Here is a 15,271-nt window from a genome sequence, read left to right as displayed (position 1 = left end):
AGAGATGGAGTGGGGATGGGGGAAGAGGTACCGGGTAGCAGGGACGGTCCCGCAACCGATGCGGCGCGATCGCGGATGGCACGAGAGTCGGACTTTAAAAAAGGACAACCTCGGCCGCACCTGAGGCTCGCAGAAGCCAAGATACCCCAGTCTCGACATTGAGGATTGAGTTTTGACGACACGAAGACGATTCCACAGACAGCGCGCCCAAGAAGAGTTTCCAAGGTATTACTCACAAACTACATACGGCGAAGGCGAAAAAAAAAAAAAAAAAAGGGAGAATGACTGCCGCCAACCATACCCACGACGACGCTCAACTTCCACCATCCGTCTACATCCCAGCTCCTTACTCTTCGCGATACGAAATCTTGCGCATTTCTCCGAGCCGCTGGCGCGCAGCAGACAGGGCGTTCTCGAGTTGCAGAATTTCGACCTAGATAGCGAAAGGGAGTCAGCGGCTGCTCGGTGCGGATTGCTTCTACGGTGAACGACAAGAGGAAGGATCTGGGGGCGACATGAACTTACCTGCTGCTCCATCTCGCGCACTTTGAACTCGTGCGCACCCAGCTTGGAGTAGTCGATCTTCTCCTCTCCCGCGTGGCGGTCCTTGATCATTTCCTGGACCTGGCGGACAAGGGCGCGGCAGGCCGCGCCGACTGCCTTGCTGGCTTGCTCCAGGTTCTCTTGGCTCTTGCTCATGAAGCCGGCCTTGACGCGGCTGGCCGCCACTAGCTGGGCCGTCGACGCCGCTACGTCGTTGGATGCCACGATCAGCTGTTCCGGGCTGTTGCGGTTCGAGAGCACGCCATCGGCCGTCTCGATGAGCGTGTTGGTCGACGACGCGACCGCCTTGGCCGCCGAAATGAGGCCCTCCGTCCACCGGTTGTTCTTCTTGTAGAACGCGGTGCGCGAGGAGGAGCCCCGCCCTGCCTGAACAATCTCCTGTTGCGTAACGGTGGCCGCCTTGATGAGCTGCGCGATGGCCGTGGTGATTGCCATGGCAGCGTCCAGTATCGAGTCGTGGACCCGGAGTTCGTAAGTAGTATAACCGTCCCGGGGCTTCGTCTTCAACTTGTTCAGGCGCTCAACCGCTGCCTGAACGGCGTCGGCCGCCCTGCTGAGCTCTTGGTCGACGATGTCGCCCAGATCGCCCTTGCTGGCAAGCTTGCCGAAGCCGGGCGCGAAGCCTTCGACAACCTTGTTGAGCTTCTGTAAATTCATTTGAACTTCGTGGTTGCCGTTGATAACAACGTCCGTCTTTTGCATCGGATCCATGCCCTCCAGGCGGAAGCTGAGCAAGCTACGGAAGAACATGACGGTGGCGTGGGCCGACTGACGGGCGCCGCTGATCAGGAGATCGCTCTTGCTCTCGTCGGTGGCCAGGCGCGTCAGACCCTTCGCGTTACTGCAGACGTCCGCGATGGCACCGGAGAACACATTGACATTCTTGATCAGCTCCGCATGGCTGCCGTTGGGCCCGTCGGCGATGAAGTTGTTGAATGACGTCGCAAACTCGGTAGCGCTAGCGGCCGCCTTCTCGATCTGCGACAAGACGTAAGAAGGTGACGCGTTCTGGTTGCCAGCTTGCATGGTCGAGTCAAGCTCGTACATGGCGTCGTCGACGCGCTGTACCCCTGACTGGAGCACCGAGTCGATGATCTCATTGATCTTTTCCATCTGGGCGAGGATCAAGACATCCAGTTGACTATCGAGAGCCTGGTCTGATGTGCCCTGGTTGTTCTTCAGCTCGTTGAGCTCGAGCAGCGTCTGGTCCATGCCGGCTTTGTAGACCTCGAGCTCCTCCTCCTTCTCGCGAAGAAGGGCCTCCAGATCAGAGTTGCCCTCCCGCAGCTTGGCCTGGGCCTCCTCCAAAGCGCGCGACTTGTTGCGCAGCGCCTCCTCCAGATCCGCCACCTCGCGGTTGTACTTAGAGAGCATGGTGGAGAGCTCGCTGCCTTTGCTCCTCTCCAGATTGTCTGCGCGGTCCAGGGCCATCCGGAGCTCTCGCTTCAGCTTTTCCACTTCGTCCTTGTTGGCGCCAGCCAGCCTATCCTTCTCGTGAAGGGCGCGATCGCGTTCCCGGATCATGTCGGCGAGCTCTAGGTTCTTCGTCTTGATCTCGCGCTCCAGCTTCTCCCGTCGGTCAATCGCCTCCTGAGCGGAGGCAGCCTTGAGCTGTACCGACTTGAACTTCTGGAGCAGGTCAAGATGCTCATGGCGGAGTTGGGAGTACAGCTTCGCCAAGGCCTCGTACTTGGTTCTCCACGTGTTGACTTGCTCCTGCAGTGCTCGGATCTGGTCATCCTTACTGCTAATTTGCTGCCCATAGTTGTTCTGAATCTGCTGCAGCTCTCCTTCTAAAGCCTTGACGCGTTGGTCGTACTGCTGCAGCATCAGTTGATCGCGCTCATACTGTGCCCGCGCATTAAGGTTCTCTTGCTCGAGCTCGGCAAGCCGACCTTGTGTCTGCCATTGCGCTTGTTGAGCCCTCAACGCTTCCTGCTCACGCTGTTGCTGCTCCAACAGCCGCCGTTGTTGCTCCTCAAATTCGCGCTGCGCCTGCAGTTGGGCCTGCTGCTGCGCGAGAAGCGCCGCTTGTTGCTGTGCTTCCAACACACGCTGCTGCTCCTCGAATTCCCGGTTCTGCCTATCCAGCTCATTTTTCCAGAACTCATTGATCTCGTCCGGCTCCTCATTCTTCGGTGGTGGCGGGGGCGTTGGTTGCTTCTCAATCTCCTTCTTCGGGCGTGCAGGAAGCGCAGGCGCATTGTCGTCTTCTGCGAGCAGGTTGGGCGGGTCTTGCGGCAGCTTTGGAATGGTGATGAGGCTCGTGAGATAGCGGAGATTGGAGCACTCGTAGTAGAACTTGACGAGGCGGTAGTGTTGTGCATCATATCTTTGTCGGAGGGGTTCCAAGGCCTCGTTGTCACCCGTAGCTAGGCAGCGTCAGTTGGAAGAATGATTCCTCTTCAATCCTGCGATAAGGAGATTTACTTGAGTGCATTGCCCTGAGCATGCTGGTAATGAACTTGTAGATGCCGTAGCTCTCGGTGACGAGAGGAACGAGAGCAGAAATCCTGCACTCGTTGTTACCGACGTTGCGGAAGTGCGAGAATATCAGCTTCTGGAACTGGTCGATCTTGTCCTGCAGGGTCATGAGGTCCGTGATGGTCTCGTAACCCTCATTGGGGTCATTGATCGCCTTGAGGCTAATGTACTCCTCGTACTCGAAGGTGCCGTTGAACTCGGGATGTTGCTTGTGGAACGACAACTTGGCGAGCAGGTAATGGACGTATTCCCTGATCAAGGGGCCGTAGCCACGCATGCCCTCGCCGGCCATTCCGCGGTTCAGACTGTCGATCCACCCCCTGTTTGCCATTGCCTCTCTCAGAGTTACCGGGTGACCCTCTTGGAGAACCTTGTGGACCGTAATCAGGGCCTTGAATGTCTGGACCTCGTCGGCCAGGATGGGTTGGACCTTGAGGCCGGCCCAGAAAGACTGGGACGACTTGTGATCCCAAGTGTAGACGATACAGCTGCGGACATGTTTGCGCTTCGGGGCAGTCTCATCGGGGCTTGTCGCTTTCTTGATGTTGATGGCCAGCTCGGCCTCGGACCTGCGCGGCATGCCGGGTCAGTCTGCAATGCTCGAAGGTTTGGATGCGCGCTGACGACTCATGGAGTCCGAGCGGAAGCGGAAGCGGAAGCGGAAGCGGAAGCAAGCGCAAACGGACTTAGTGTGGTCAAGGCTGCGGATGGTAGCCATGCTGGGCACCTATAGAGTGCCGCCGCGTTGGTCGGTGGATGCGCGAATCAGAGAGGTTCGGGAAGAACGAAACCGCAAAACGGCACTGGGCAACTCGGATCATAAGAGAACGAAGTGCAGGTGTCAGGGGCGACAGATTCCGCGCATCCGAAACCCCGCGCGGTGGATCGTGGGAGTAGAAGCTGTTCGGCCGAGAGCGGGTAGTTAGGAGTGACGTCGGGGAAGTCGACGTGCTCAACAAAGGGAGGGAAAAAATTGGGTGCTATTAATCCGTAGAGGTACCTGAAATGAGCAGCGGATCTGGAGCTCGCCTCCTTATCGTCGTCAGCCAGGCTTGGAAGTTGCGCGGCGACTTGCCTTGAATGTTGAAATCAAGCAGCCAATCATATGTGACACAGGAGATGCTCGACGGGCCGTCGTGGGGCGGTCAGCTGCCATGAATTATTCAAGCGGGGGGGCATGAGCCCCAGCCCCGCCAACCCTGCCAAGCCCGCCCGCTATCCGTACTACTGTGTAGTTATCCGTAATCCGTACATAACTACGGATTACTGTGTGGTACTTGTTCATCCTTGGCAGATGAGGCTCGTCATTGCAAGGCTACCATCAACTGAGCTTGTCACGAGGCGTAGACTCAATCACCTGAATCCGCTCTTCGGCTAGCCAGCCCTTAAATCTCCGCTTCCTGGCATGCTCTGCCTCGATACTTTTTGAGTTCGTCCAACATTTACGGATAGAACGCTCCCATAGCTTCCGGCCAAGAAAACAGTCCGACCCTGACAGGTACCTCTCGGAAGAAAGAGCCCTTGTCGATCATTCTAAAAGGCCCAATAACAACCCCACCCCCGCGCCTCAGCCAACGCACTCTCGCCATCTCACGAACACCAACCCATCTGCAACCATGAACATCCTTTACTCAACAGTCAACAGCCTGCGAGACAGGTATACGCCGGCGAGCCATACCTCGACCTTCCGTAAGACAGGCGAGATCACTCCCGAGGAGTTTCTCGCCGCGGGCGATTATCTGGTCTTCAAGTTCCCCTCCTGGTCGTGGGCCGATGCCGAGACCCCCAGCAAGCGCATCAGCCATCTTCCGCCGGGGAAGCAATACCTGGTAACACGCCACGTCCCCTGCCACCGCCGCCTCAACGACGACTTTGCCGGCGATGCGGGACATGAGGAGGCCGTGGTGGAGGGAGGCAAGAACAGCGACGATGATGGCTGGCTGCGGACCGGCGGCCTGACCAGCTCCCAGCCGCTCAAGGTGCGGGAAGTACGGACGGTAGATGATTCCGGCAATATCGGCGACCGGGAGGTCATCGACGAAGACGATATTCCAGATATGGAGGATGAAGAGGACGACGAGGCCATCATCCGGGATGCCGACGGGGACGGCAAGAGCAGGTGAGCGAACCGTCGTCGAGCCGCTAACGATGCGCGCGCATACCGTACTGACTCATTTCGGTTTTTTCTTTTTTCCCCTTTCAGCGGACGGCGGACATACTCGTTGTACATCGTCTACTCTCCGTGGTACAAGACCCCGCGGATGTACATGTCTGGCTACCAGCCCAACGGCGAGCCGCTGCCTCCGCACCTCATGATGGAGGATATTGTGGGGGACTACAAGGACAAGACGGTGACCCTGGAGGACTTTCCATTCTTTGCGAACAGCGTGAAGATGGCGAGCATACACCCGTGCAAACACGCTTCCGTCATGAAGACCCTCCTCGACCGGGCTGACGCGGCGCTCAAGCTGCGGAGGGAGAGGCAAAAGGCGGGTCTAGCCGCTGGCAGCAACCAGGGGTTGGAGGGGTTGGAGAGTGAGATCGCCAACCTGAACGTCGGCGGTGCCGATGCCTCCAGCGACAATAACGATGAGTGGGAGGAGGTACAGCACGACATTGCTGATCAGGAAGTTGCCATCCGGGTAGACCAATACCTGGTCGTGTTCTTGAAGGTACGTCTCTCGGCCCCTTGGCCACTCTTCACCTCCAGCAGGAGATGCGGCTTACACGGAATACCAGTTCATTGCTAGCGTGACACCCGGGATCGAACACGACTTCACAATGGGAGTCTGATTGTCTTTTTTTTTTTTTTTTTTCCGATGATGTCTTTTGCGTTGGGTTGACACGGGAAGGGGGGGGGGTGTTGTCTGATTTTAGCTTGGCTCATTCTACGACTTGATGATAGTTGGGACCAGAGGGCAAACGGGAGTCCTAGGCGCACAGTAGTAGGCAAGAGGATACAATGACAGGCGCGGAACAGGCGCGGAACAAGACGCCGGGAATTCATTCACAGATTGAAGTCATCTTGATAATAACAAGACATGCATGCATCTCGACTGCTCTCAATCCCCGCCTCCGTCTTCGTTCCCTCCCACCGCCTCTTCCTCCTCCTCGCTGACTTCTTCCCCGGCCTCTATCGCCTCCTGCCTCCTCTTCGCCGCCCGCTCCCTCTTCTTGTCCAGTAGTTTCTGCAGCTTCTTGGCCGCGTTGAACACCCCGTTCGTGCCCGCCCCGCACGCCGCGCAGCTCGGATCCCGCCGGTACCGCCTGAGCGCGCACCCCTCGCAGAAGTAGTGCCCGCACCGCGTCACCACGGGCGACTTGTACGGGCCCCGGCAGATGATGCACGCGAAGGGTATGTTGTCCAGCATGGCCGCCTCCGCCAGATCCGCATCGTCGTCTTCTTCTCCACCTTTGCCGCCGCCGCCGCCTTTGCTGCCGCCGGCGATCTTGCGGTCCGCGCTGGCCACGATCGTCCCGCCGAGGACCTTCTTGCCCTTGGTGACGTTCTCCCACTCCTTGTCGAGCTGCCACCCGTACGCGTAGTCCTCGCGGGCGTGGAGGAACTTGCAGCTGTCGCCGAAGCCGCAGAAGCCCGTCGTCTTGTAGTCCTTGCACACGTCCGGCGCCATGTCGGTGATGGTGATGGTCCGGATGTTGGTCGGGGCCTTGACCGGCCCCACCGTCCGCTGCGGCGCGTTGGGGTTGCGCTGGATGTAGCTGGTCTGGTTGGCCAGGCCTTTGTAGGTGCCGTCCGGCTGCTGCTCCGAAGACGTGGCGTTGTTCTTGTTGTTCTTGTTGCTGCTGCTCTTCATCGCGCGGGTCGTTCCGAGGAGGTTGCGCGCCGAGAGGTCATCGTTGGCATCTTCATCGTACCAGTTGCTCTGCTTCGTTGCTTCGTGCTTGCCGGTATCGAGGGCCCGGTTCCGGTCGGCTTCAAAGACGGTCGCGGTGAGGTCGTCGCTGTCCTTTCCGGTGGCGGAGGCGTCTTTTGAAGAGGCAGCTACTGCGCCATGATTCCGTTTCCTGCGCTTGATTCTTTGGCCGGTCTCGTCTTCTGAGGAGGAGAAATCAGAATCGTCGCTGTCGGCGGCTGGTGGCGGCGTGGCAGGTCGTTTTCGGATGTTGGCCTTGCCCTTTGCGCCGCGCTTCTTGAAGATTGCGACCGGGGCGATCGGCGCTGATTGCTCGTCACCAGGCTTCGTCTCTGTATCCGCCATGTTGTTGAGGAAATTGAGGTTTTCGGTTTTCCAGAAAGCGGAAAGTGGCGAAAATAAGCAATCATAGATTAACTATCCTGAAAGTATAAAGTACGGATTTACTTGTTGTCGCGCTGAGCGCGCAGAGGCTTAACGTTATGTCATTGGTCCAAGCGCCCTATCGAGCCGTCCCAGAAGGCTTCAATGAGATGCTGACTAAGAGATTGTTCGAGGTCTGCGGATTATAGTTATCCCAACATCCAAACAACTACGGATAGGGACAAGTCCATATGAGTGTACCCAGGAGTGTCTCATCGTCCAAGCCCCAGATTTCCAATTTAGTTTTCTCATTCAGTCATCAACGCTATCTCACATACTGTCCACGATTACAAAACAACCTCTTCAACATTAGTTCACTCTCCCCTCTCTGCCATTTTTCCGGTTTCGAGGACAATCTGACAGCGAATGGGGCACGCTTTCGCCACGGACCCAAATAACTGAGCTGTGGCTGCGTGCCCATTTGCTCGCCGGCTTGCGTACCAGGCAACCTAGACGGACGATGTTTCTTGAACCACCAAGAACTGGCAACGGAATTACCGTAGGGGAAACTTTCCGATCCGCCAAAAACGCCTTGGAAGAACAGGTTGCGCAGAAAACTCAACCAAGGAGACCCCAACGCCCCGACCGCCAAAACAAGAGAAAACATGCTCCAAATGTTGGTCAAGGATAACCGAAGGGAGGGGGAGTGATCGGCGCCTCTTTGAAGTTGAGCGAGCGCATTGGTAGTACGCGCGCTGATTAGTGGACGGCCGATGTAAAGCTTTGGTCTCGGGGAGTCGGGTGGTGGCACAGAAGAGGAGAGGATTAGAAGAGCGAATCGTGAACCTCGTGTCGCCCTGTATGCATGGCCGGTGTATTATGCATCACAGAAACCCCAAGTGCAATATAGAAAATGGTTCTTGTAGCGATCGACGAGAAAGAAAAATGATACGCTGGCCATCTAACAGAGGCGTTCAGGGGTTGATATTCCAAGGAAACCGAAGGATCGAACTCGAAGGATGCATTCATGTCCGGGACTTGACAGTTCCGGCTGGTGTTGGCGTCGTAGCGCCAGGTGTAGGTGACCGGAACCCTCCAACCGAGTGGCGGCTCTTCTTCGCACTATTAGTGAGCGTGCCGACATCGTGCTTGCCTGAAAAGAAAAAGACGGTTAATATCTCCGGCGCATGGCTTTTATCTTTGGAAAAAGTCTACTCACCATCGCAACATGCGCGCACATTCTCGAGCTTATCAGCCTCACGATCCTGCCTCACGATCATCTCCCGGACATCTTCGGCGCTGTCTTGGAGGTCGCTAGTTTCGTAGATGCCCAGGGCAGTGTGACGCCCCTGAACACTCCGGCTCCTGATGCTGCCAAAGGTCCCCGAGATCTTGTTGTCCTTCCAATACCCACTGATCCTGCTGAGAGTACCATGGGACTGGCGGCCCTGCGAGGCCTTGGAGCGCGAGGGTGTCAACGTAGGTACGCTCACGGAGATGTCCATGGGGGGAGATTCCCGCGCCGACCGGGAGTTGTGCGACGACAGCGAAGGCGCCGCTCGGCTGCCATTTGCTTGGCGTCTTCCGATCGACGGGTTGAATTCGTCGACGTCCTCCCTGGCGATGTTGCCGGCAATCTCCTCGGCATCCGACTGGCCCTCACTGGCTGTCCGGAGAAGCAGGTATGACAGCGCGTTGAACCACGTCTCGTGCCGCTGGCCGGTAGTGCAGGTGAACTTTATGCTCCTACCAGGCGACACGATGATCAAGCTCTTCCTGTGCAGACCTGGCGGCATCGGGTTGTCATCAGCGACAACCCGAACCGCCTCGATCTGGACGCTCTTGGCTCGCAACTCGGAACGCCCAGCGGTCGAAGGGTCACGGTCACTCCAGTAGAGAGTACGCGTGTACGGGTGAACCCAGAAGTATCTGCGGTGCCTGTTCTCTGACATCTCTCCACGACCGGCCTTTCGCGTGTATTTCCATAGATACTCGCCGATCATGGTCTGCGTGATTGCCTGGATCATGCGAGGGTCGGTATTTGGCCCGAATCCCTGTGGATCGAGGCCGGCCACGCCGTGCATGTTGAACCGAGTATCAACCTCGGATGTAAACGACGAGATGGAGGACTTCCGGCTGCGAAGCGTCGCCCGTGAAAGCGACTGCACGTCGTGAACATCGGCAGTTCCGACTCCCGGCTTGCCGCCCGCAGCGCGAGGGGTTGGCGTCCCGCGACCGGAGGCCACGGAGACTGGCGACATGGGTCGCTTCGAGCCAGTGGGAGTACGGGGTCTGAGAGATTGGTTTTGCGGTTTCAACGAAGAAGCTGGGAACAGTGGAGGACCCATGCTGCCAATCGTGCCTTGGCCACCATGCGAAGAACCGCTCCTCGCCGCCTCGATAGCCTCCTTGTGGTTCGCCGGGAGCGGCGGGACCTCGTTGATGGAGGCCATACCACTGCCCGAACTGCCAGGCCGCCGAACAAGGGGTCTGTCGAGCGCGTCGGTGCTGGACTCGGCCATTATGCCTCTGGATCGCACAGGGTTGTCCAAGCTTTCTTGACGAGGCCGGTGGATCCTTACCGTAGATGGCGTGCCCATGCTGCCCAGCGATTGGGATCGCTCTAAGCTGGCGATCGCAGGTGGCTGCAGCCTCTCCCTTATCATGTCATCGATAGCATCAGATGTCAGAGTTGTCTGAGCGCCTTGATCAGCTGTTGCCGTCACGTTTGCTGGAGCGGCTTCGCTGTCGGCGTCACGAGGGAGAATGAATGCGTTCCGCTTGGGGCTGCGTGGCTCGATAGGTTCAATGTGCAGCGATTGGATGCCTGCGAAGCCCAACACTTGAGCGACCTTGGGCTCCTCGGTCTGGATGGGTTCGATGGACTGAACGTGAATCTCCGAGAGAGACAGGGCTGGCAGGGCGGCATCCGGTACATCCACTGGCTCGATATCCCAGGACTGAACGCCTGACATCTTCAGAGGAGGCGCTGGCGGTTCACACGGGGCAACATCCAACGTCTGGATGGAAGCAAGAGTAAGAGAAGGTGCAGGCGTCTCTGGCTCCTGGAAAGGCTCGACTTCTTCCGTCGCGATAGGTGACACCGACAGCTTGATCGGGGACGCGGGCACCTCTTCCTGAGGCTCGATGTGCGTCGATGCAATCGAGGAGAACGATAGAGGCACGGGCAGAGGAGGAACAACCGCCTTGGGTTCCGAGCGCTCCTCGACGATCGGCGCGGGAAGCTCTATTGGCTCGACCTCTTCCGAACGGATAGTCGTGCAGGTGAGGGTGATGGGCGAGGGACGAGGAGTCTCGGGCCCAGCAACAGGCTGGACTTCCGTGGTATGCAGAGCCGAGAAAGAGAGCGCGACTGGCGAGGGGGGAATGGGTTCGATGTCTTGAGAGATAACGGCGGGAACACTCAGCGTCTGCGGTTCCGGAATGAGTGGCTCGGGTTCAGCCACAGGCTCGATGGACTGAGAAACGATCACAGGCACACTGAGCGTCGGAGGCTCCGGACGGGGGGTTTCAGGTTCCGGCACCGGCTCAACATCTTGAGAGAGGATAGCGGGCATGGTAAGCGTCGGTGGCTCCGGTAAAGCCGGCTCGGGTTCGGACACCGGCTCGATAGCCTGAGCAAGAATGACCGGCACGCTCAGCTTCGGCAGAGGTGGCTCTGGTTCAACCACTGGCTCGACATGCTCGGAAACCACGGACGCGATCGACAGGGTCGGCGGCTCCACTAGCTCTACCACAGGCTCAGTCTGTTCAGATAGGATCGCCGTGACGCTCAAGAGTGGCGTGCTTGGCCGCGTTTCCGGTTCTGAGTGCGGCTCGATGTCCTGCGACTCGATGGACGAGAGGACAAGGGTCGGCGGAGGCGAGGGGAACTGACCCAGCTTTCTGTGCATATCCCATTCGTGCTGCACACTCGCGTCACTGTACGAGACGGAGGACTGGGGTCTCGACAGCTCTCCATCCCTGCATTCCTCTCCCAACCACTGGGTCGACGCAGGCAGCTGGCGACCTCTGATCACAGACTCCATCGACATTGGCCGCTCATGATCATTGTCCCCTTCACGATCGAACATCGTGAGCATTGGCCGGATGTCTACCGGCTCGGTCATCATGCCGCTGTCGACCATAATCTTGGGCAGTGCTGGAACCTCGGGTGGCGGAGAAGCGCGCCCGCGAATCATGCTGCGGGGAGTGGCAGGCGTAGCGGAGCGAACACTCCTCCGGCTAGGCGTAGCAGCTCCCGCGCACGAGTCATCATCGCTATTGTCCAACCCGTTGAGCTCTGCGTACAAGCTCTGCCCGCCTGGAGTGACCGAGGCGTTGTCAGCAGGAATGCTCGGAGGACTGCCCGGCACCGCGCGTTCCTCGCTGAACTGTCGCGAGCGACGGGACAGAGAACTGCGGCTCATACGCATCCGCATCTTGGGGCCAGACGTTGGCGTCCTGAGGTCAGAGTTGAATGACGGATAGTCCTCATCCTCACTAGACGTAGAGGCGGTGCTGTCGAACGAATAATGGTTGCTGGAGTGATGCGGGGGCAGGGGTGGAGGACGCTTGATCGAATTCGCACCCCGGGATGGCCCGGCCTCTGTCTCCGTCGGCGCATCATCGTCCGACATGTCCTCGACGCCAGTCTGGAAGTCCTCCGTTTCGGTCCCGCGCTCGTGAGCAGTCTCAAAGGCAGCGTCGCTTGTCTCGTTAGCCGTCTCGAAGTGGTCGCTGCTAGACTCGGGAGGAGCGGCGTCGGTTCCAGAGAGACGGGTGGTTGAATCGCGGTGTGAGAGCGGGCGCGGCGACGGGATCTCGGACTGGTCCTCCCACTCTGGGTCTTCAACCACCTCGGTCCTGCTGGATCGTGGGACACCCAGTTGGGTCAACTTGAAGACGGGTTTCTTGGCCTCGCGCAGCTCGGCCTTGCGGATCCTCCTGGGAGCAGGGTTGGGGTCGCTCCTCAGCTTCTCAATTTCGTCCCTGGCATCCTGGAGCATGCGCTTCAACTCCAGCTTCTCCGTCTTTTCACGGTGGATGTTAGTCCGGAGGGTCTGGATGGTACGCTGAGCGTGGCTGAGCGATGTCTTGAGCGTCTCAGATTCCAGCGCAGAATGCCGGGGAGTGGGCTTCATGGGCGACGGAGGAGGTGAGTGCTCCGGAGTGTTGTGGTCAGGCGCCGAGTTGGAATCCTCCTCGCTGCCCCCGGCGGGAGCCTCGCGCTCCAACGCCCGTCCACGCTGAAGAGCCGAGAAGGCCTTGGCCAACTCCTGGTTCTGGCCGGTAAGCTCCTCCACCTTCCGCTGCAGGGCGGAGCGCTCGGATTCATAGAGCACGGCAGCACGGCGGCTGGTGCCAAGCTCGATTTCGAGGTTCTTGATCTCGGCGGAATGTTTCTCGTCTTGCTTGGCGAGGCTTTCCCTGACCTCTTCCAGTTCCCTCTGGGCGGCGTTTCTCTCGGCCTGGATGACATTGACGATTTGCGTGAGCTTCTTTTCGCGCTCCGCCGCCTCCTTCTGCGCCGCGATGAGCTCGTGAATCTGCGTTTCGAGGTTCCAATTCTCGTCCTTGTACCGGCTCTCGCTCTCGTCCAGACTCTTCAGGCGTTGCTGGAACCCTTCGACTTCAATCTCCAACTGTGACCTTTCCGCCTTGACCTCCTTGAGTTCTTCCTCCCTCTCCGAGAGAAGGGCCTGCAGATTTCGGACCTGTGCGATCAGGGACGTGCTTATCTCGGCCGCGAATTCGATATCGTGGATCCTGCTCGCGGGCTGGTTGCGGACCTTCCGGTTTTGAACGCCGAACTTTGTCGGCGAGGCCGCAGCGAGAGTCTCGAACTTAGAGGGACTAACGGAGCGCTAATACCACGCATCAGACGGCGTTCCGGGAAAAAAAGGCGAGAAAGACCTACCCTGGCGACACCTTTGCTGCCATCCGGGGAGAAGGGTGAGCCTTGGGACTCGTTACTGGGAACCCTCTGCTTAGGAAGCAGGGCGCGAGCACTTTCCCGGGCCACCTCGTTGTAATCTTTTTCGATCTCAACCAGCCGTTGCCGAAGTTCCGGGCTGAGTTCGGCCTCGGACTGAAGCTGCTCGACTTCGCGCAGTTTCTCGGTGAGCTGCTTCTGCTGCTGGACTAACGCGGTTCCTAACTTCCCCGCCTCCTCCATCCGCCGCTCGGTATCCCGCAAATGCGCCTGGATCGCTCGTTTGACCTGCTCGGCCGAAGACCCGGGGGCCAGGGCGAAGAGGTTGGTATCGAAGTTGGAGTGTCGCAAATGAGCAGGGCCCGAAGGGCTGCCCACGAAGGGGTCGAAGGTATCGCCGGCAGCCGAGGCCACGACGGCCTCGTGGGAAGGAAGAGAGGTCGCCATCGGTGGCGAGGTCGCCAAACAGGCAGGGCAGTCGAGGTCAGTGCTGCCAAGGCCAGAAGTCCCCTGGGATGCGGAATGCAAGATCCCTTCACCACGCGAGATCCAACATGTGGGGAGACGCGAGACTGTGTCGCAAAGAACAATAAAGGAAAAAGGAAACAAAAAAGGAGAGTAGCTGTTGTGTCGTCAATAAGAACAAGACAAGTGTCGCAAAGGAGCAACCAATATTACAAGTACTGGATATGGGCGTAATAGCGAACGAAAGAAAACACAAAACAAGAGAGCGAAGACGCGGCGTCGGTTTGGCAGAGAAGTCGTTGTGCCTTGATAGGGGGCCCAGAAGACGCGACCCCTCGGGCGGTGCTTTTGTTGACGTTCTCGTAATCGCAGGCACGGGGGAAAGTCGGGGTGTGTGTGTGTGTGTGTGTGTGCGCTGTGCGATTGAAGCTGAGCTGACGCGCCGGATCCAGCGAATCAGACTCCTCCCAACCGGAAACCACCGAAACAAAAGAGGAGCAAACCGCGCGCGAAACCGGTAGGCGGACAGGCGCGGTCTGACGAAAACGAAACTTATTAGGGGAAGAAAACAAAAAAGAAATCGGAGCGACGACTCGGACACTGCAGGAAATCGAATCCAGCAGCGAGGAAGGCAGTTGCCTGCTGGACGGATCGAGGGAAGAGGGGCGACGGGATCAGTCCAGTGCAACAAGAGGGAGCATCCGTTCCTGGGTGCGCAAGGGAGATTTTTGGACTCCGCTCGAGAGTCATCTTGGCCTCAGGCAGCAATGGTGCTGCTCCACCCCAGTCACTGCCAAGGCGCCAGCCAGCATCTCAAATTCCGTTGCTTCTGGTTCCGAGGTTTCTCGAATGGACGTGGAACAACGTAATCTGCCATCAATGAGCGATCGTCTGCCGCGAGCACAGCCTTGCCGGGGGCGCACAAATGGTTCTATACGGATTACACAGTAAGGAATGACTCTGCCCTCGGTGTGTTTTGCAAACCTCTGCGCGCCGGCACCGATGACGGGAATGCGAAGTACAGATGTGTACGGATTACTCGCTACGTAGTAGCTACTTAACGTTGGTCGGGGATTTCATCGTTAATCCGAATCTTACTAACTAGTCAGCAAAACGGCCCAGCCCGAACAGCAGAGCCTCTCATCAAAGGCAGCGCCCGACTGACGCACCCCTGCTCTGCGCTTCATCAGACGGGCCATTCCAATCACCTGCGCCAGAACCCGAACATAACCCAGACGGGGAACCCTGGTACGACTAGCTGATTCCCGAGATCCACCCCCGGAGATGGCAGGAGTATGCAATTTTACCTGACTTGCGACGACCTCCAGTGAAACCCGGCCAAGGGTCCCCCTTCACATCCGCCGCTGCTGGTTCAGGCGGCCGTCGGGCCCATGCATTCCTTGTACACTACAGAACGCATTCCTGGCTTGCGGAATATCAATATCTAATTACTGAGCCCGCCTCTGGCCTCCTCAACTTTCATCGAGTTCGTCGAACGAGAAGACGTAGGATACCGTGCGTGCTTGTGAGGCAAAGGTTTGTCGAGAACTGGTTGGGCTGCTGGAGGGCGACAGCTGCGTGTGTT

The 15,271-nt window shown here is 58.3% G+C and overlaps 4 protein-coding genes across 4 annotated transcripts; 1 reads left to right on the top strand and 3 right to left on the bottom strand.

Moving 5' to 3' along the window:
* Nucleotides 1–257: 257 nt before the first annotated feature.
* P884DRAFT_235842 (ANTH domain-containing protein) lies at nucleotides 258–3,989 on the bottom strand. Its single transcript, XM_069439968.1, has 4 exons — nucleotides 3,735–3,989; nucleotides 2,995–3,617; nucleotides 526–2,936; nucleotides 258–433 (listed from the first exon to the last, which is right to left on the bottom strand). The coding sequence occupies exons 1-4, from the start codon at nucleotides 3,764–3,766 to the stop codon at nucleotides 347–349; spliced, it is 3,153 nt and encodes a 1,050-aa protein (XP_069300923.1). The 5' UTR covers nucleotides 3,767–3,989; the 3' UTR covers nucleotides 258–346.
* A 675-nt stretch (nucleotides 3,990–4,664) lies between these two features.
* On the top strand, nucleotides 4,665–5,841 carry P884DRAFT_191852 (autophagocytosis associated protein; the record flags this gene model as incomplete). The annotated part of the gene is made up of 3 exons (XM_069437623.1): nucleotides 4,665–5,167; nucleotides 5,252–5,720; nucleotides 5,788–5,841. 3 exons carry the CDS (start codon nucleotides 4,665–4,667, stop codon nucleotides 5,839–5,841), a joined length of 1,026 nt encoding a protein of 341 aa, XP_069300922.1.
* A 259-nt stretch (nucleotides 5,842–6,100) lies between these two features.
* Nucleotides 6,101–7,160, bottom strand: P884DRAFT_254521 (uncharacterized protein). The gene has a single exon (XM_069440895.1). It carries the CDS (start codon nucleotides 6,861–6,863, stop codon nucleotides 6,111–6,113), a length of 753 nt encoding a protein of 250 aa, XP_069300921.1. The 5' UTR covers nucleotides 6,864–7,160; the 3' UTR covers nucleotides 6,101–6,110.
* Nucleotides 7,161–8,311: 1,151 nt separating this feature from the next.
* Nucleotides 8,312–13,668, bottom strand: P884DRAFT_296467 (uncharacterized protein; the record flags this gene model as incomplete). Its single annotated transcript, XM_069444413.1, has 3 exons — nucleotides 8,312–8,439; nucleotides 8,506–13,153; nucleotides 13,207–13,668. The coding sequence occupies 3 exons, from the start codon at nucleotides 13,666–13,668 to the stop codon at nucleotides 8,312–8,314; spliced, it is 5,238 nt and encodes a 1,745-aa protein (XP_069300920.1).
* Nucleotides 13,669–15,271: the final 1,603 nt, after the last annotated feature.

The sequence above is a fragment of the Thermothelomyces heterothallicus genome, assembly GCF_042370625.1.
Source record: "Thermothelomyces heterothallicus CBS 202.75 unplaced genomic scaffold P884_scaffold_2, whole genome shotgun sequence".
In the NCBI taxonomy this organism is placed as follows: domain Eukaryota; kingdom Fungi; phylum Ascomycota; class Sordariomycetes; order Sordariales; family Chaetomiaceae; genus Thermothelomyces; species Thermothelomyces heterothallicus.
The sequence above is the reverse complement of the archived record's forward strand: the minus strand, read 5'-3'. Positions and strand labels throughout refer to the sequence as shown.

Bases quoted from the DNA above. Each gene is read 5' to 3' on its own strand.
- P884DRAFT_254521 (XM_069440895.1), bottom strand. From the start codon at position 6,863: ATGAAGAGCAGCAGCAACAAGAACAACAAGAACAACGCCACGTCTTCG.
- P884DRAFT_235842 (XM_069439968.1), bottom strand. From the start codon at position 3,766: ATGGCTACCATCCGCAGCCTTGACCACACTAA. The intron at 2,937-2,994 runs GTAAATCTCCTT...GACGCTGCCTAG, and splicing joins GCTCAGGGCAATGCACTCAA to CTACGGGTGACAACGAGGCC. The intron at 434-525 runs GTAAGTTCATGT...TTCGCTATCTAG, and splicing joins TGCGCGAGATGGAGCAGCAG to GTCGAAATTCTGCAACTCGA.